At 37.7% G+C, this 20,739-nt stretch overlaps 2 protein-coding genes across 2 annotated transcripts; both read left to right on the forward strand.

Moving 5' to 3' along the window:
- LOC109721946 (probable LRR receptor-like serine/threonine-protein kinase At1g51880) lies at nucleotides 896-11,132 on the forward strand. The gene is made up of 13 exons (XM_020249776.1): nucleotides 896-983; nucleotides 2,738-3,287; nucleotides 5,409-5,905; nucleotides 7,025-7,163; nucleotides 7,257-7,328; nucleotides 7,498-7,569; nucleotides 7,655-7,735; nucleotides 8,179-8,321; nucleotides 8,429-8,691; nucleotides 9,038-9,164; nucleotides 9,784-9,849; nucleotides 9,919-10,108; nucleotides 10,395-11,132. Exons 1-13 carry the CDS (start codon nucleotides 896-898, stop codon nucleotides 10,846-10,848), a joined length of 2,742 nt encoding a protein of 913 aa, XP_020105365.1. The 3' UTR covers nucleotides 10,849-11,132.
- LOC109721895 (probable LRR receptor-like serine/threonine-protein kinase At1g51880) lies at nucleotides 11,731-16,898 on the forward strand. Its single transcript, XM_020249706.1, has 13 exons — nucleotides 11,731-11,812; nucleotides 11,974-12,523; nucleotides 12,695-13,194; nucleotides 13,291-13,429; nucleotides 13,508-13,579; nucleotides 13,683-13,754; nucleotides 13,836-13,916; nucleotides 14,327-14,535; nucleotides 14,654-14,919; nucleotides 15,294-15,420; nucleotides 15,620-15,685; nucleotides 15,767-15,956; nucleotides 16,052-16,898. The coding sequence occupies exons 1-13, from the start codon at nucleotides 11,731-11,733 to the stop codon at nucleotides 16,521-16,523; spliced, it is 2,826 nt and encodes a 941-aa protein (XP_020105295.1). The 3' UTR covers nucleotides 16,524-16,898.

Here is a 20,739-nt window from a genome sequence, read left to right on the forward strand (position 1 = left end):
CCTAGCATCTTATGGAGCTAGGGTTTTATACTTTTGAAAGTACGAAGGCCTTCATATTTATAAATTATTTTTGATGATGGGACATCTGATTCGGTGATTGGTTTCATTAAATATAATCTATGTTATCGGAACTATCTGGAAACCAAATTTTATAATTTTTTGATTTTATTCGCTTAGTGAACGAGTAGTCTCAAAATAAACGGTTGAAAAAAAAAAATTCTTATAAAAAACAGTGATAGAAGACTAAAATTTCAAATCAGTAGTATTGATCTTACTATTGATGTTAAGTAGAATTTTTTATTAAAATTTTATGTAATTTGGATTGTTCGATACTGTTGAACTTAAAAACGTGCCATATCCGATCGTCAAAATAGTCATTTTTGAAACCTCTTTATCACTTGATAAATGATGTCGAAAAATTATAAAATTTGATTTCTGGAATTATTTCTAGATAATTCCAATAGTGTAGATTATATATAATGGAGCCGATCGTCTAATCGAATATTCTATATATCATCGAAAACAACTTATAAATGATCTTTGTACTTTCGAAAGTACAGAAAACATACTATATATATATATATATATATATATATATATATATATATATATGACAATATAATGTACGTACGGAAGCAAAAGGTGACTAATCTGAAACAATTATCAACGTGCTATCCTCTCTGCGACCACGACAAACGAATGACGAGCCAATTAAGTGTAAGGAAAGAGAGAGAAGTGCAAATTATTTATTTAATTTAGACGAATAATAATGTGTTATAGAAGATGCATTAGAATAAGTCGTTCTTACGTAGGGCGGTAGTTGTTATATATTCTCGACGGGGATAAGAACGGGGTGGCCGAGAGGATGAACGGACGCTTCACTGAGACGACGACAATGGGGGTGAAATGGTTCTGCTTAGTTCTTCTTCTTGGCTTATCGACGCTAACTAGCATTCGAGTCAATGGCCAAGCTGATAATCTTGGTACGTTATTGTTCTAACCAAATCCCCCCACCTTTTTTTTTTCCCGTGTTTCCTTTTTTAATTTTTAATTTTTTGTTCTTGTTATGTGGCTAAATATTGTGCTAAGAATGGGGTATTAATTACTCATTGCTACTAACAATGAATGATCACGTTGAATGCTAAGAAACTGATCTGATAACGTAATTTAGTTTCATCTTTAATTTTTTAGCTTTATTTACGACCAACAAGTTTCTTTGAGGTGATCTTTGTTTGGAGTTGTATTCTGGTTATGGCTGGGCGATCTTGGTCTCCGTACTTTCCGATTCGTCGAGTTTGGTGCTTTTATGCGACCGCTGAGTAACGTTACACGACTATAATTTAAGAGTCTATTGATTCTTCAAACAAAAGCGCAAACAATTCAACCAGTTCGAAAAAATTGATACAAACTTTTGAGCCGCAAAGAAAGAAACTATAAGTTGCTTTGAAACTTTTTCTTGGAGCTAAATATGAAATCGTTCGGATCATTTGATTAAAACGTTGTTAGACTTTTGTAAACAACTGAAAAGATCATTTTATAAAAATATCATCTAAGCTAAACAAACACATAACTTCAATTCTACCGAATAGATTCCTAGGTCCACTAATCCATGTATGAAAATAGTGGTGCTAGCCCATTAAATTTGATTTGTAATTAATAAAACAGTTAACTAAATTTGGTAAATTTTAGATATGATCACAAACATATATATATATATATATATATGACTAAAGAAATTGTCTACGGAATAGGAGTGCTAATGAATTAGACAAGTCATGTAACATGCCAGCAAAAATAATTTTTAATAAATCAATTAAGATAAGATTAATATAAACAAACAGAGAATGCATAGTTGACCAAGTTGGCATTGTTAATTTCGAAAATTCCTTTAGCTTGGGCTAAGTCATTGGTGGTTCCAGTGCAAAGTCAACCATGGCTTACGGCCTAGTTGAAGAGCAATTCTTAAGTTCCATCTTTGGCCCAAGCCCATCTAAGTTCTAAGCTTATAATTGTTTTTGATTGTAAGAGGTAAGATGATTTCTTTGCAATTTGTTAAATGGAAATAAGATTTGCAGAAATGGAGCCGTCTAGATTAAGGGGTTGTTTGGTTGCACGTATATAGCTGCAACTGTATTACAGTTGAATTCAAGTGCTACAGGTTGAAACTGTATGAGAAGACTCAGCTGCTATAGTTAGAATTATATTCAAATTGGTTGTAATCCCAACTACGAAAAAATAGTTTTTAAATTGAAAATAAGCTTACATTTTTAATAACTTTTTGAGCAGAAAATTATTATTTTTTCTACATAAAGGATAATATCTCTACTCTATATATTAAGTGATAAAATACTATAAAAACGCTTCTAATTAATATACAACTAAACAGATTATTTATAATTATAGTATTTTTTTATTAATTATAATTATTATAATTCTAACCGTATATATTTCAAATTATACTGTATTTATAATTATATCAAATCAAACACTCTTAAAACTATAGCCTTGTTACGTACCGTTGCCATTTTTTCAATTAGAAAATTCTTTGTCGTCTATAAATTTTGTAGACTATTTAATTTATTAGCATACCAAACTGCTCTCCATAGCAATGAAAAATAGAAACTTTTAATTTGATTAGTTTGATTTGAACTACGCAATCAAATTGTTTGCCCCTGAATAATTCCGAAATTTGGCGGGACCATATTTTGAATCTGAAAATCTCTTTCCACTCTCCCAGGTTTCATAAGCATAGATTGCGGCCTCCCCGAAAACTCGAGCTATGTCGACAGCGTCACGACGATACCCTACACCTCCGACAAGCAATTCATCGACACCGGTGAGAACCACAACATATCGGCGGAGTACATAACCCCCACGCTCTCGAAGCGCTACCTCAACGTCCGGAGCTTTCCGACCGGCGCGCGAAACTGCTACGCTTTGAACTCGCTGCTGGCGGGGGCGAAATATCTCGTCCGCGCGACGTTCAAGTATGCAAACTACGACGGCCTGAATAAGCTCCCGATATTCGATCTCCACATCGGTGTCAATTTCTGGCAGACGATTAATGTTAGCGACGCCGACACCGCGTATCTGGCTGAGGTCATTACCGTTGCTCCGGCGAACTACCTGCGAGTTTGTCTCATAAACACGGGACTGGGGACTCCGTTCATTTCCGGGCTCGACATGAGGCCTTTGAAGCCGATTCTTTATCCGGCGGCGAATGCGACGCAGTCGATCGTCCTTTATGCGCGGCTCAACGCCGGCCCGACTGACAACACTGTAATAAGGTGAGAGAAAACGCCACCAGTATATCTACCACGGGGCAATTTCACCACTACCCCTCTTAAATATCTAAATATCGTAAATACCCCTATAAAATTAAAAATATCATATATACCCCTTTAAATGTAGAAAATTATCACAAATACCCTTTTTTCTAACGGATGTTAAGATTAGGTTATAAAATGACTAATTTAACCTTGGTTGCGGTGTTCTTTTGACAACAACTAATAAAGAAATAATTTTATAAATACCCTTCAAATTTTAAAAATAATATTTTTAGTACTAATTATTGGTAGATAAAATATGTGGAAACATCATCTAACCCCACATCTCTTAAATCCAATGGACACAAATCTACAATCACCAATAATTTGATACTTTTAAAAATATAGAAGCTCAATTAATTATATATATATATATATATATATATATATTATTCAAAGCTAGGGCCATGCCAAAGTGAACTAATGGGTGAGCGGATTTTCATACAATGTTATTTTTTTGTTGACAATAAATGTGCAATTAAAAAATTATTGCTTGATTGGGTCATATGAAAAATACTAATATCAAAAAAATTTTATATCAAAATATTTTTTGTATGACTTATGTGAGTTATTTAAATAAAATTCAAAAAAATTAAATCTTGAAATTAATCTTGAAATTACAACTATATATAATTTACAAGCGAAAAATTATAACAAGATTTAATTATTACACTTAATAGACTATAGATATTTAATTGTAAAATTTTAAAAAGAATGTTGAATTATTATGTGATTGAAAGGCTAAGAATTGATCTTGATCATGTAATTAATCTTAAATTATTACACTTAGTTAAATTAGTAATTAATAAGGGTAAAATGGGTATTTATAGAATATTAGATGACTTTTTAACGGAATGTTAATCTTAAGGGTATTTGTGAATATTTTTGTTTTATAGAGGAGTATGGCTGATATTTTGTAATTTATAGGGGCATTTATGAAATTCCTATCTCTTAGAAGGGTATTGATGAAATTATCCCATCTACGTATTAGTTTAAACCTTAATATTCATGATTTGATAGGATAGTACATTTTATTTATGAGGTAATTAATCTTATGTGAAAAGATAATTAGTTTGAATGCCGAGTCTAATATTCAATTTTAAACATTTCATCACACTCTTTAAAAAGTATATGTATAAATTTTTAAGTAAATTTTTAAAAAACTTACCGAACCAAATATTCATGCATAAAAAAAAGATCTTAGGGATTTAGTAAGATTAAAAAAAGTCGAAAAAATAAGAAAAAAAAGAATAGAGGCTTTAGATTTTAGAATGGATAGAATGTAAATTTTATACCTAGTCTAGAAATGAACTATTAGCATTGCTCTAAGATTAGGATATTTTTAGAAATAAGATAAAAATTTTTAAAATTAAAATTAGTGATTTTATTTTGAGTTTATCAAAACTTTGAATTTCAACCCGAGGGTGCAAATGATGAGATATCTAAAGCGGTGGAAAATCAGCTTTCTTTATTACTATAAGATTGTTATATATACACATTGAAAAAATAAGTATAAATTTTACATCTTATTCTGCTACGGGCTAATATTTTTATACTAATTTTATTAAATTTTTTAATACAATTTTTTTTAAAAAAAATATTTCAATGTTGACAAGCAAGTATAAGATTTATAGTCAAATTCTGGGTACATTAAGAATTTCTCTCTACTCTACATTCTCCCCTTCCTTCCTATCTCTCTCCTGGCTTTACACTCTAACAATTTGGTGCGCAACCGGCCGTCCCTAAAGCAAGTGGCAAAAGGCTTGATGCTTGGTACTCGAGGCCCAACTTCGAATCCTAATTGATTCATATTTCTTAATGAAATAAACAAAATGGATAGCATGTTATTTATCTTTCAAAAAAAAAAAAAATTTGTGAGCGCTATTTTTAGCGCAAGTGACAAATAATTTAATAGTTTGTATTCCCAAGTTGCAAGTTCCAAGTAGGGCTCGACGGTTCTCGAGTTTCAAATTTGATATATAGTAAGAAATACTATATTTTCTCTCTCAAAACACACACACAAAAAAAAAAAAAAGAATTAAAAAAAATGAAAAAACAATTTAGCGAACACCTGGCGTGCAGGTACCCGAACGACAGCCACGACCGGGTATGGCAGCCGTGGAGCAACGAGCCCTACTGGGCAGAGATCTCGACGGCGTCGCTCGTGCAGAACGTCAACAACGACCACTTCGAGGCGCCCTCCGCGGTGATGCAGACGGCCGTCGTCCCCGTCAACGGCTCCAAGATCGACTTCTCCTGGACGCCCGACAGCAGCGGCGACAACAAGAAGCCCAACCCCGGCTACCTCGCCGTCATGCACTTCTCCGAGATCCAGACCCTCCCCCCCGGCGCCGTCCGCGAGTTCGACATCACCATCAACGACAAGCCCTGGTACGGGCCCTTCACCCCCGAGTTCCTCTACTCCGACGCCGTCTACAGCACCAGCCCCGGATACGGCAATCGCCAGTACAACGTCTCCATCGTCGCCACCGCCAACTCCACCCTCCCCCCGCTGCTCAACGCGCTCGAGATCTTCACCGCCCTGCCCGTCCCGCTACTCGGCACCGACGCCGGCGACGGTAAGTGCCACCTTCTGCTTCTGCTTCTGCTTCTGGTTTCAGCCGCAGCTATATACACGTGATGATATGATAAATAGCTGATGACACCTACTTAATGGGTCGGTATGTTTGAACCAAGGATTTCTAAGTGCTCATCGGCACGGACCGTATTTATTATCGTGCCAACAAGACGTATCGATACGATATAATTTCCGTATCGATTACATAGATCAAAATCGGTTATTTTTTAAATTAGTAAATTATTTTTTTAATAAAATTTAAAAGATAAAAATACGTAATAAAAAGTCAGAATATTTTATTGCTAAGGACACTAAATATTCATACCATTATGTGTTGTCTCACACACATATATATATATATGAAGAGAGAGAGAGAGAGAGTAGGTCTTGTGTGCTATTAGGAGCACGGAGGCATCCGTGCTCCTAAATCGTTTGCAATAATAGGACTTTCGAATCAACGATCGGCTTTGGTAGACTTAATCTAACGTATTTGAAGTATCTAAAAAATAAATTTTACGGTTTTTCGATATCATTTATCTAACAATCGAAAGGATTTAAAATTAATAAATTTTAATGGCTGATGTATATCCTTTACAAGTTTAACGGTGTAGAAGTATTCACATCAGATGAAATTTTGATAGAAAATTTTTTGTACTATTTACTGTAAGATCAATATCTATGATAAAAAATTTTATTGCTACATCACCATTTTTTGTAAAATTTTTATTTTTAGTCGTTGATACTGAACACTTTTGATCGCTATGTAAATGATATCGAAAAATTGCAAAATTTATTTTCTAGATACTTCAAATACTTCAAATCTAACGAAGCCGATCGTCAATTCGAAAACTCCATCATCGAAAATGGCTTAGGAGCACGGAGCCCTTTATGCTCCTAATAGCACACAAGATCTACTCTCTCTCTCTCTATACATATATGTATTTGGATACAATTCATGCCACGATACTTAAATCATTGGTCTGAATTCATGTTTTCGTAAATTTTAATTTTTCCTTCGCCTTGCTACATTGAATCCTTCTCTCTTTTATTTTGCATTGACCATATCCTGTTTGTATTCGCTAATATGTTCCTCACCTCGATCTTATCAACGACATCACAGTAAGTGCTATCGCGGCAATCAAGGCACAGTATCAGGTGAAGAGAAATTGGATGGGAGATCCGTGTGCTCCCAAAGCTTATGCCTGGGATGGGTTGAACTGTAGTTACTCTCTCTCTAGCCCTCCAACAATTACATCTATGTGAGTTTCACAAGATAGCATGTCATAGTAATTTATCTCATTCTCTTTTAGTGTGAAACTGCAAATATGAGTGTATTACAACTTTTCTTGCAGAAATTTATCATCCAGTGGATTGACTGGTGTCATAACGACGTCTTTCGCCTATCTGAAATCTCTGCAATCTTTGTAAGTCTCATACTAGGCCCCCCAAAAAATAGAGGACATTGACTACCGATCGCACCTGTAACCGAATATGTAGAACATTCACCTATATATGCATATTTAGATGTTTATTAATGTATTGCGAAAAACAATTCTATGGTATTGTGTTTTTTCACGAGACTTGTTGTTTCAGGGATTTGTCGTACAATAACTTAACTGGATCGATGCCTGATGTTCTATCCCAATTACCGTCACTAACACTATTGTAAGTACTCTTACTAGACTCTCTTTTTGGTCAACGACCATGTAAGTAGATTTGTGGCATCAACAGTACTTGTGGCTTCTTGCAGGGATTTGCGAGGCAACCAACTCAACGGATCAATCCCTCCCGGTCTCTCTAAGAGATCACAAGATGGGACACTTACATTAAGGTTTTCTTAAACCATATCTATATATTCCTTTAAACTATGCTATTTCTATGCCTTGTGACTGAGGCCTATCTTTTTGAGATCAACCTGTTCTAGGATAAATTCTCTAGTTTTATCCAACCAGTGCTATTGTTTAATACTATGCAATTTTGTAGGATCTCCAACCTTTTGTTGTACAGATCTTAGATGTTGTTGGTCAAATCCATGGTTTACATTTACAGCTTTCATGCTTCAAGTTCACTTACTGTGTTAAATCTTTGTTTCAGAGTCTTTTTGCTAAGAACTAACTACTCTTTCTATGTTTTCTTTAGATTCCTTATGGGATTAAGGGCATCTCCCAATGTTTCAGCGATGAATTATTACTTGATTCTCGCTTATTTTTGATCTTCTGAACATATATCAGTTGACATCTAACTGTGAAATGGTCATTTCTTTTGCAATGATAGAGTTGATCAATGTGCCAATGGGAATTCTTGTGCACCATCGCGACCAAAGAAGATATCTCCTATTGTTGTGGTTGTTCCGATTGTTGTGGTGGTGCTAATTGTAGCTGTGATACTTATTATATGCCTAAGGAAGAAAAAACCAGGTAAAAATTCAGCAGCAAAAGACCTCTTTTTGTATATAATTGTTGCGTCTTTTATTGTGTGTGCAAATGAAATATCGTATCTCATATTAGCTTGCTTCCTTTGAAAGGCTCGGAGACAAACCCCTCCGTGAGGCCACAGAATGAAAGGTACTCTAGTAACATAGAAAACAAACAAGACAGTCCGTTGCAACTTGAGAATCGACAGTTCACGTACAAGGAGTTAGAGCTTATAACGAGCAACTTTTCACGCATTCTTGGGAAAGGAGGATTTGGGACAGTGTACAAGGGCATCTTGGAGAATGGTACTCCAGTTGCGGTGAAGATGCGTTCTCACTCAGCTTCACAAGGAGTCAAAGAGTTTTTGGCTGAGGTAATTAACTCCAATCCAGTCTTTTTCTCTTTTTTTTTCTTTTTATTATCCTCAGATCTTGTTGCTACATTTTTGTCATTAACGTAATTGGATGGTTGCATAATAAGGGTTCCCCAGTGAGTCCCTTAGATGCTGCAACACACTATGTGAAAATTAGGATAAATGACTTTGCTAGATTGTGGAGCTTTCTAGCTATTATTCTAGCATAAGTGACTCAGATATTGGTTTGGGACGAAGAGTGCACACACCCCTGCTCGCATTACATCACGAAGTTTATAGCCCCAACTTCTGAATGTTCTTCCTAAGATTTATCTGATACACAACAATATTCTGAATGTCGTTGCAGGCCCAGCACCTGACAAGGGTCCATCACAAGAACTTGGTTTCAATGATCGGATACTGCAGGGATGGAGATCAGTTGGCACTTGTCTATGAGTTCATGTCCGAAGGAACTCTAGAAAAACATCTGAAAGGTTCTATTTTTTTTTTTTTTAAGTTACAAAATGATGAGTATATAAGACATGCTTCTGAGTTGGCTCCCCATGTGGCTTAATTATTGCTAGCTCAGTATTCTTCGTAAGTATACTTCAGTGGCAATGGAGTGGTAGAATTTAATAGTAAGGCCTTGTTCCCTTCATCCAAAAGACAAGGTTCTAAGAGAGACTTTGATTATTTGCTCTTCCTTTTCACGAGAAAAATGACTTTAGGTATTCTTGATAGTTTTAGCGAAAAGGTTTCGAATTTGGAAACTTTTAAGTTGGAGACATTATTATGTTTTGGAACTTACCTTGATTCCATGTTAATCTTTTTTGATTTATCTTATTGGATATCTCCAACACAACCTAGTAAAGAAAACCTTAAGCGATCCTTCATAGCTCGCGCACAACTTTAAAATTGAGCATCTTGAATCTGATATTACTAGGCAAAAATGCTCCATCTGTGGGAAAGGTTAGATCTGATGAAATGTTATGCCAAGATTCGGCCGAGAATGCCCATGTTTTATATTCTGTATTATTTGGGGAAAAATACTATAATCAGTATTCGTTATTTTCTATTGATGAAATTAATGATATGCTGTGATTCTTCTTGCAGGCAAAGCTAATGCTAGACCTTTGAATTGGAGGCAGCGGGTCCAAATAGCATACGAATCTGCACAAGGTTTGGCAATAACTTATTGCATGTAACATGCTATTGCTTCTTTCTTTCTCATCAACCATTCTATTGCAGGGCTACAGTATCTTCACAAGTCTTGCAACCCTCCACTAATTCATAGAGATGTTAAGACGAACAACATTCTCTTGAATTCAAATCTAGAGGCCAAGCTTGCTGATTTTGGGTTGTCTAAGGCCTTCAATAGCGGCGTCAACACTCACGTGTCCACAGCTGTTGCCGGAACTCCGGGATATCTTGATCCTGAGTAAGTCACTCTCTCTTCATCTTGGCGCTCTTTTTCTTATTCGATTTCTGTAAATACAATGGAGTATTGATCGTACAGATTAAGTAAAATAAACATGGAATGCTGGCTTTGTTTGCCTACAACAAAAGAGAAATATAGTTCTGCAGTAGGAATATGCACCACAAGCATAATGTCAACTGACCGAGCCTTTTGCTTTGCCACAAGGGCTACAGCTCCTACTTTTCAATCAGATTCTTGCATTTTAATGCTATGAATAGTACTAAACAGATAATAATATTACGTGTAGGTACTATACAACCCTCCAGCTCAGTGAGAAAAGCGACGTGTATAGCTTTGGAATTGTCCTATTGGAAATAGTAACAGGGCAACCTGCCATATTGACCACCACAGAGAGCATTCACATAGTTCAGTGGGTGCGGCAGAGGCTCGCAAGAGGAAACATCGAGAGCGTAGCCGATCCGAGGATGAGAGGAGAATACGACATAAATTCTGTTTGGAAAGCTGCTGATCTTGCTTTGAAATGTACTGAACAATCCTCCATTCAGAGGCCAACCATGACCGACGTCGTGATGCAGTTAAATGAATGCTTGGAGCTCGAGGATGCCGGTGAAAGAAACCATACTAAGCGGAACTCGAGGGGGGATTACTTCTACTCGGAGACCAGTGATAGCCAGATCAGTACATTCGAGATGGAATATATGCCGCAGTTGCCGGTAGGCCCTGGTCCAGTGGCAAGATAAGATTCGAGCAATTCTCTCTTCCTGTAATTGCTCATGTTGTTTTCTTCGTAGTTCATTCACAAAGTCTATATATAGATGAGCTTGTCATGTTTGGACTTGACTTCATCGTTGAGTGTGGTGATGTTTGATGAGTGACAAAACTATGCATTCTCTTGAGAAGAGTCTTCCAAGCTGGCGCAGAAATGATTTTATCTGCTCTTGGTTCTTGTAAAATAAATGTATCAGTGACTTGAATAGTAATTTGCATAGCATAATTATAAATTTGAGTTAAATTATAACACTAATCCCTTCCTCTCAAGATTGTGTTGGATCCTCGTTAGGAGTCCTGTGAGCTATGGTATGAGACTACGGTATCATCGATTGTAACCAAACACGCTGTGAACTCCTATGAATTTGGTATCTTGTATGTCGTCTGTAAAGCGCTGCTGATGTGCTGACAAGACCGTGCAATGCGCCGTGTAGCTTCTTAGAGGATGTTTGAGGGTAAATCCGTGCAAAAAACAGTGGGGTTCTCGCTTTTAAGACGTCAACACGTTATGTAATCCAGGTTGACTTTTATCGTGTCAACCCCTCAACACTTTTTTCTATCATTATACCTGAGCAAATAATACCAATTGGGACCCACATATCGGAGGTGCATGCTGCTATTCGGGAACCACACCTACGTGCTATCCTCTCGTTCTCTATGTACATTGAACAGTTGTGAACGTTGAACAGTTGTGAACGATTAACAATAATAAAGAGATGGGGGAGGAGAGCATATCGATTGGAACGAATAACATGTAAGAAAAAGTTGTCCCCTACGTTAGTTATTCGCGAGGAGCATGAGAGGTGGACTATTTATATAGTTGCAAAAAACGGAAAGCTTCAATGCGACGAAAAATGGCGGTTTTATGGGGCTTGATTCTTCTTCTCGGCTTATCGGCCTTCGGTGTTCGAGTTCACAGCCAACCCGATAGTCTTGGTATGTATATATATACATATATCGAGCAATAAAAAACGCGTCTGAATCAAGTGAAGGGCGTGCTAACTAAATAACTATATTATTTACTTCAAATTATAATTAGTATAATGTACAAAAAAAAAAAAGCCATCGAAACTATATATCCTTTTCTCTTCTTGCAGGTTTCATCAGCATCGATTGCGGCATCCCGGAAAACTCGAAGTACGTCGACGCCGTCACGACGCTGACGTACACCTCCGACAACCAATTCATCGACACCGGCACGAACCGCAACATCTCGGCCGGGTACGTAACCCCGTCGCTCGCGAGGCGCTACCTCACCGTCCGGAGCTTTACGACTGGCCGGCGGAACTGCTACACCATGAACTCCCTGATGGCAGGGCAGAAATATCTCGTGCGCGCGATGTTCCTGTACGCGAACTACGACGGACTGAATAAGCCCCCAGTATTCGACGTCCACGTCGGCGTGAACTTTCTGCAGACGATCAATATCTCCGACGCGGGGTCCCCGGAGGTTGCGGAGGTTATTATGGTCGTGCCGGCGAGTTACCTGCAGGTGTGTCTGGTAGACACTGGAGAGGGGACGCCGTTCATATCCAGCTTGGAAGTTAGGCCGTTAAAGGCGGTTCTGTACCCCGCCGTGAACGGCACGCAGGCGCTTGTCCTTTATCGGCGAATTAATGTGGGCCCTACCGACACGACACGGATAAGGTGATCATGATCGAGTTAGACTTAGTATTTCTCTTACTCTCAGTACGAACCAGAGGAGAGACCTGAGTTTTGAAAAAAAATTAAAAGTATATATAAACTAATTAAAATTTAAAAATTTAAAATTTTGAGTCTCGATCATCAAATTCTTAACGATGTGATGCAGCCTTGCAGGTACCCGAACGACACGCACGACCGGATATGGGTGCCGGGGAGCAACTTCCCCGACTGGTCGGAGATCTTCACGCCGCTCCCCGTCCGCAGCCTCGCCGGCGACCGCTTCGAGGCGCCCTCCGCCGTCCTGCAGTCCGCCGCCGTCCCCGCCGGCGCCGCCACGAAGCTCGAGTTCTTCTGGTCGTCGGCCGCCGACCCCGACGACCCCGACAACAACGCCGCCTACGTCGCCGTCCTGCACTTCGCCGAGATCCAGGCCCTCCCCCCGCGCGCCGCCCGCGAGTTCAACATCTACCTCAACGGCGAGCTCTGGTACGGGCCCTTCTCCCCCGCGTACCTCTCCTCCGACTACGTCTACAGCGCCAACCCCAGCTCGGGGTACCCGCACTACAACTTCACCATCGTCGCCACGGCCGCGTCGAAGCTCCCGCCGATCCTCAACGCGCTCGAGGTGCTCCAGGTGCTGCAGATGCCCGGCCTCGCCACGGACGGCGACGACGGTACGGCCCGTATGTGGCATTTGTTCAAACAACTTGCTTGCCTTGTAGAATGCAATTTTGAAATGGCTGTACTGGATCTTTGAAAACTCTGGTCAGTTACTGCCATCGCGGCAATCAAGACGCAGTATCAGGTGAAGAGATACTGGATGGGCGATCCGTGCGCTCCCAAAGCTTACTCATGGGACGGGTTGAGTTGTAGTTATTCTCCCTCTAATCCTCCAAGGATTACGGCTCTGTAAGTTTTGCGAGATAGCATTTCACGCTGTTCTTGCGATGAAAGTGAGATAACAAATACTTTGAATGTTATCTGCAGAAACCTATCATCCGGCGGATTGACGGGCAACGTAACGACTTCTTTTGCCAAGCTTACAACTCTCCAATCCTTGTTAGTTCCATCAACCTCGTCCTATCTTTATTCTCTTAGATCCAAAAAAAAAAAAAAAATCGGGCTTTGATTATGTTTTACACCTATTTGTCATTCGGTTCAGGGATTTGTCGCACAATAACTTAACAGGATTGGTTCCTGATGTTCTAGCACAATTGCCATTACTAACTTTTCTGTAAGTACTCTTGATATGCTTTTGATCCGGTTGCAACTATGCAGTAGATTTGTGGTGTCAGCGATAATCGGCTTCTTGCAGGGATTTGACAGGCAACCAACTCAACGGATCAATTCCTGCTAATCTCCTTAAGAAATCGCAAGATGGGTCACTTACATTAAGGTTTTCCTTTAGACCAATCTTTTCCTTCATGACTTTGTGCAAGAAAAATGACTGATACAGAGATAAAAAATAAAATCGATATCTTTTATGGTTGCTGACTTTTATGTGATGAATACGAGATTAGTTTTAGTACGGGCAATAAGGACTCCTGAAACTTATTTCATATATGAAAATTTATTAATTTACATTTTGGTTTTACGGCCTTCATTCTTCAATTTCATTTTATCCAGAAAACTCTTTTGTATTCCGAGGATTTGCAGTCATATATGACTAATCACGGGGTGAAGAAAGTATGTCAATGTTTATGTTTCACCGATGAATTATAAGTTGACTACTGTTTGAATTTTCTGAGCTTACACCGGCAGAGATCTGATTGTGAAAAGTTCCGCTTCTTCTTTCTGTAAAAATAGATTTGGAGAAAATGTAAATATCTGTGCCGATGGGAGTTCGTGTGCACATGTCTGTGCCAACGAGACTTTATGTGGGCCGCTGCTGTCTCCACTGCCGCCGCCAATCAAGAAGAGTTCCATAGCCCCTGTAATTGTCATTATTCCGATAGTTGTAGTGGTGCTACTTGTAGTTGTTATACTTGTTCTGTGCAGAATGAGAAAACGACCTGGTAACTTTCAGCGACAAATACTTCTTTTCTTTTTCCTATTTCAAATTTGCATCTTTTCTTCAAAATAATGAATGAGCACCAGCTATTTACACGCACTTATGCGTCTATTCTTTGAAAGGCTTACATACAAATCCCTCTACTGTGAGGCCACAGCATGAAAGTTACTCAAGAGAAGTAAGAGATCAAGAAAACAGTTCATTGCAGCTAGAGAATAGACAATTCACGTACAATGAATTAGAACTTCTAACAAACAACTTTTCACGTGAACTTGGCAAAGGAGGATTTGGAAGTGTCTATGAGGGCATCCTGGAGAATGGTACTCCAGTTGCAGTCAAGATGCGTTCTCACTCATCTAAACAAGGGGTTAAAGAGTTCCTGGCCGAGGTAGTCAACTCTGATCCACTCGTTTCTTTTTGCTCAAATTCTTTTTTAGCAAACTAAGTGCAATATCGCACTTTGTTATTTCATGTTTCTCACTACTTAGTTAAAGGTTCTTCTCAAATGGAGTATATTTTTCTGGAAATACTAAAGCAGTAACCAATATTAATGGAAAGTAAATTTCGGATTTCCGCATCACATATCAAAATATTTAAGCCTTGTCTCCCTCCACATCGAATCCACTAGAGTCTGTAATTCAATGCATACGTCTCATACTGCGAAAAGATATTAGTTCAAATTTAATCCCACCTTGAAGTAATGTTCTTCTTGAGGGTTTATCTAAGAAGTGATACTTGACAACATTCTCGATGTTGTTGCAGGCCCAGCACCTGACAAGGGTGCATCACAAGAACTTGGTCTCCATGATTGGATACTGCAAGGATGGAGATTACTTGGCACTCGTCTACGAGTTTATGTCTGAAGGAACCCTAGAAAAACATCTGAAAGGTTCCAAACCTTTTAATTATTAAGTACTATTTGCTTTGTTATGAATCGATTGTTGGTAATTTGAAGTCCTCCTGCAGAATGTTCTTTAATGGAAAGTAAAGCATGATATTATGTTTTCAACTGACATCATTTTGCAGAGTTTTATAAAAATCTTTCTTTTTTATGTAATTAATGGGTTTTTGCTGATGGTCTCTTACAGGCAAAGCGTATACTCGACCTTTGACTTGGAAACAACGGCTCCGAATTTCACTTGAAGCTGCACAAGGTTTGGAAGTAATTCAGTTGTTGCACAAATGTCCCTCCGTTTGCTTCTCTTCTTATGAGATTTCTCTGCAATAATATGTAGGGCTAGAGTATCTGCACAAGGGATGCAAACCACCGCTTATTCACAGAGACGTGAAGACCAACAACATCCTCTTGAATGCGAATCTTGAGGCGAAGGTTGCTGATTTTGGACTGTCCAAGCCTTTCAACAGTGATGCCCATACCCATGTATCTACAGCAGTGGTGGGTACACCGGGATATGTTGATCCAGAGTATGCACCCATTTCTTCATCTTTGTACTCATTCTATTTTCGATAGGCATTTTGCAAACGATATTCAGAGAATACAATGTTATCCGTATTTTCAGGTATTATACCACCTCGCAGCTCAGCGAGAAGAGCGACGTGTATAGCTTTGGAATTGTCCTCCTGGAGGTGATTACAGGACAACCTGCCATATTGCCCGCCCCGGAGAATGCTCACATTGTCCAATGGGTCCGGCAGAGGCTTTCGAGAGGAAACATCGAGAGTGTAGCCGATCCAAGGATGAGAGGAGAGTACGATATAAATTGTGTTTGGAAAGCTGCTGATCTTGCTTTGAAATGTACTGAACAATCCTCCATTCAGAGACCAACCATGACCGACACCGTGATGCAGTTAAAGGAATGCATGGAACTCGAGGAAGCGGGCGAAAGAAGCAATAACTATTATTCGGGGAATAGTAACACGTATTCGAGGGGAGACAACTTACACACAGAGACCGGCGATAGCCAGAATAGTGCATTCGAGTTGGAATACATGCCGATGATGCCGGCAGGAACTGGTCCGGCTGCAAGATGAGATCGACTAAGAATGAGTATTCATGTTTGGACTTGATCCGGTTCTGAGTGTGCTAAAATTTTACAAGTGTAGATGACTTGAATAGTAATTTGTGAAGTATGATTATGATAAGATTATTCTTTCGCCATTTATCATGCTTTCTTGTTGATTGCACTGAACGAGGATATTATAGTGAGGCTTAGGAGCCGTCTGCTTGGTTGGATGCAGTTATAAATACAATAATTCGAGGTATATATAACTAGGCATGAACCACCTATACACCTCGTTGGGTTGTACGTAGCTGTATCTTTTTATTTGCTTGTGTGCAGCTGGAAGATGTACTTGCGAATCTTATCATTTCATTTATGAGATGGTATTGTAGAATTACTTTGTTCAGCTGTTGTATTGTCATTTACGAGCAATGTTAAGTTGGATCAAGTTGTAAAATTGGCTTGAGGGAAATATCTGTTAGCCAACATACATGCAGGAACTATGTAACCTATCAACTTAGCGAGAAGAGCGGCGCATACAGCTTCGGAGTGGTACACTTGGAGGCGGTCACGGGCCGGCCGGCCATATTGCCTGGCCTGCAGAATGTAGCTCAATGGGCACAACAACGACTTGCGAGAGGAAACATTGAGAGTATAACCGATGCACGGCTGCGAGGCAAATATGGCATCAATTCCGTGTAGACAGCTATCACTTGACGGGCGATAACTTATCCCCAGAGACCGGCGATGCCAGCCGGAGTACTGGTGCATTTGAGATGGAACACCTTGAAATGATTCCCAAGCTAGTGGTCCGACTCTGAGATAAGTATGTTTATTCTTCTGTTATTCGTGCACTTAACGCAACTGTTTTGATTGTAAGACATGAAGTGGTTTTCTATGCGATTTATTCAGAGAAGTTAACACACTTCTGGGCATACGATTCATAGTTATGATCTTCGTGGCCAAAATTGAGATGTATATTCTAGTTAAGGATCATATGGATGATGAATGCTTAGTAAAAAGTTTGACATTTTAGGTGTTTCTATATCTCTAATTTGTCCTTGTTGTAAAAGGTTGTTACATATATTTGAGACACTAAATAGTGTTTGTGGCTTTAATTTTCCTACATTGTAGAAAAAACATTTTTTTCCACATAATTTATTGCTGCTTAAGAAACAAATTGGTTTTGACTATTCAATTAAGCCCTCTCTAAGTCATAGTTTCGGCTTAATTACATCGGTCTAATTAAGCCACGTGCCCGTGTACTTAGAACTAACTAGGTCAATGAAAATTTAATAAATACACCTTAAAGTGACAATTTATGAATTATAAAAAAAGAGTATGACTTTTCAATCTTAAAAACTTAAAATATTCCCGTTTTCAACTTAAATGGACTAAACATAAAAATGCCATAGCAATCGACTTGCTAAAAATGAAAGTGACCGTTCACTGTCTTAAATATATATATATATATATATATATATATATATATATATAAGAGTAGGGCTGCTGTGCTCTCAGGAGCACGAGGCCTCCGTGCTCCTTGAGCAGTTTTCGATGATGGAATTTTCGAATCGACGATCGCTCCGTTAGACTTGATCTAGCGCATTTGAAGTTTCTAGAAAATAATTTTGCGATTTTTCGATATCATTTACCTAGTGATCGAAAGGATTCAAATTCATAATTTAATGGTTAATATTTGCCGTTTTCAAGTTTAACGCGTGTAGAAGTATTCAAATCAGATGAAATTTTGATAGCAAATTCTTTATACTATCTACAACAAGATCTATATTTCTGATCGAAAATTTTAGTGCTATATCACCACTTTTATAGTATTTTTATTTTCAGCCGTTAAAAATTATTGATTTTGAATCTTTCGATTGCTAGGTAAATGATATTGAAAAATCGCAAAAATATTTCTAGAAACTTTAAATACGCTAGATCAAGTTTAACGGAGCCGATCGTCGATTCGAAAATCCATACTCGAAAGCGGCTCAGGAGCACGGAGGCCTCCGTGCTCCTCAGCACAGCAGCCCTGCTATATAATATTAATATATATATATATATATATATATATATATATATATATATATATATATATATATATATATATATGGCTAAATGGATAGTTCCAGTACTATCCTGATGCTGCACAGGATTAATCGCCTTACTTTTCAACTGATCACTTTAGTTCTAAAATTTTCACATATAATTTTATTTTAAGTCCCGACCGATAAAAATACAAGTACATATGTAAGATGGTAATTCTACTGGGATTTAGAAAGTCATTTTACTTCCCATTTTCTCGGCCATCAGAGACTAAAATAAAATATATGTAAAAGTATAGGAATCAAGTTACTGCGATTTACCCAATTATAAAATGATGTAATCTTTATGTCATTATGCAAAAACTTAAGTCTTATTCAATTTGTTTTAATATTCGGCCACTACAATCACTAGTGAGCGTTGCATGTAAAACAAAGAACAAGTCATGTGAAAGCATCATCTAATTAAGAAACTTGTACATCTAATTGCTGGGATCAATTGCTTTATCTTAATATAGATTCGATGACCCATGAAGCATCGACAAAAAGAAACTCATCCATTGTTGATATATATATATATAAGTTATGATCAATTGATATATATACAAAAGAAACTCATCCATCTCCTAAGTTTTTTAATAGATGTGTAATCGATGTTATTTCATCAACTCTAGCAAGATATTATTTTTGGTAAACCATTTGAGATTTCTAAGGATTTGTGTATGCTGCAGTTCTATTAAATTTGCATTTATTTGCCTATGTGTTCAATGTTTATGATAAGACTAGTTAATGATTTTAATTAGACCAAGTCCAACTCATATTTTTGGGAGTCCATGAAGAAGCAAATTTGGAGCTAATATTTTGAATGGCTTTGCTATAGCTTGCTACAAGCCAAGACCAGTTAAGTTCCCTAAAAAAGTCTAAACTAGTAAAGAGTAATTAATGCATAGTGATTAGAGCTTATATTTTTAGTTATGTAGAGATGGCAAAAATGTAATGGTATTTTAATCAAAGTTTAGAGTCTGTTTGGTCCAACATTAATGTGTTGATCTGGCCTATCACACAGCGCGGCAGTGGCGAAAAGTATTAAGAATAACAGTGATTATCACAAACATAATAATTTTTTGATTTGTTTGGCACTGCACCTCAAAAGCCTTCAGAAAGTTTGAAAAGAGAAGTATCTCAGAAGTTTCCTCTCACTCTTTCTCACACACACATAAAAGAAAGAAAAGGACTAGAGGTTAATAAAGGAAACTTTAGATTGATATCTAATTATTTTACCTAATTAAGGAATCAATTGCATACTATATAGAACCTCAAGGTTCATTAATCTCCAGGTCTCTGCACTTGGTCCTCTTTTAGAGAGGTGTTGAAGCATGAGGGGAATATTCATCTACATGTAATGACACAAGGAAATGTTCAAAAGGATTGCTATATTGTGGCTTAAGTGCTAAAGTAGTTGAATGAGACACTGCAGGAAACAAACAAATAGTAAGACACACAATTTCAATTAATTGCTACTTTTTTTCTTTTTCTTTTTCTTTTTGTGCAAATAAGTCCCTTTATTTACTTGCTTGACCTAACTAGCATTTAAGTGTGGTTGTCTAAATAAGGAGTGAGAACAAGAATGTTATTAGTAAAAACATAAATACACAATCAAAATAGACATTTGAAGGTGATAAACCTATGTGCTTTCATCTTTACATGTGATCAAAGCTTCCTGGGAAAAAAAAAAAAAATTATTGGAAAATTTCCTAATTCTTACATGTTCTTAGGCAACTCGATCGCATACGTAATCCTAACCGCAGGACCAAGGCGAAACTTTCTCATAAAAAAGTTCTTAATTTGTTTCTTACAAATACTTTACTATCGATTATTAACTCGCTAAAATCCTACTGATAAGACGTGTTAATTTGACGCATTATTCTTCTTTGCTTTAAATCCAAATTTCGTGCTATAATACTTCTTCCAAAAGACCCACTCAGTTTTGGTATATACTACTACTCTTCTAAAGTTAAACAGTTCTTGTTCCACAAAGTCATGCTCTCCTAATTTCCAAGGCTACAAGCAGAGAACTTGTCATCTGAATATTTCATTCATTTATCCCCTTTTTTCTTTATTTCTAGAGGATCAATGAATGTTCCTTTTGTACATAAAAGTATAGCCTAACATCACCTTTGGAAACTTGCTGGCCTGCTAACT

Source organism: Ananas comosus, linkage group 16 (assembly GCF_001540865.1).
Source record: "Ananas comosus cultivar F153 linkage group 16, ASM154086v1, whole genome shotgun sequence".
NCBI classification, from domain to species: domain Eukaryota; kingdom Viridiplantae; phylum Streptophyta; class Magnoliopsida; order Poales; family Bromeliaceae; genus Ananas; species Ananas comosus.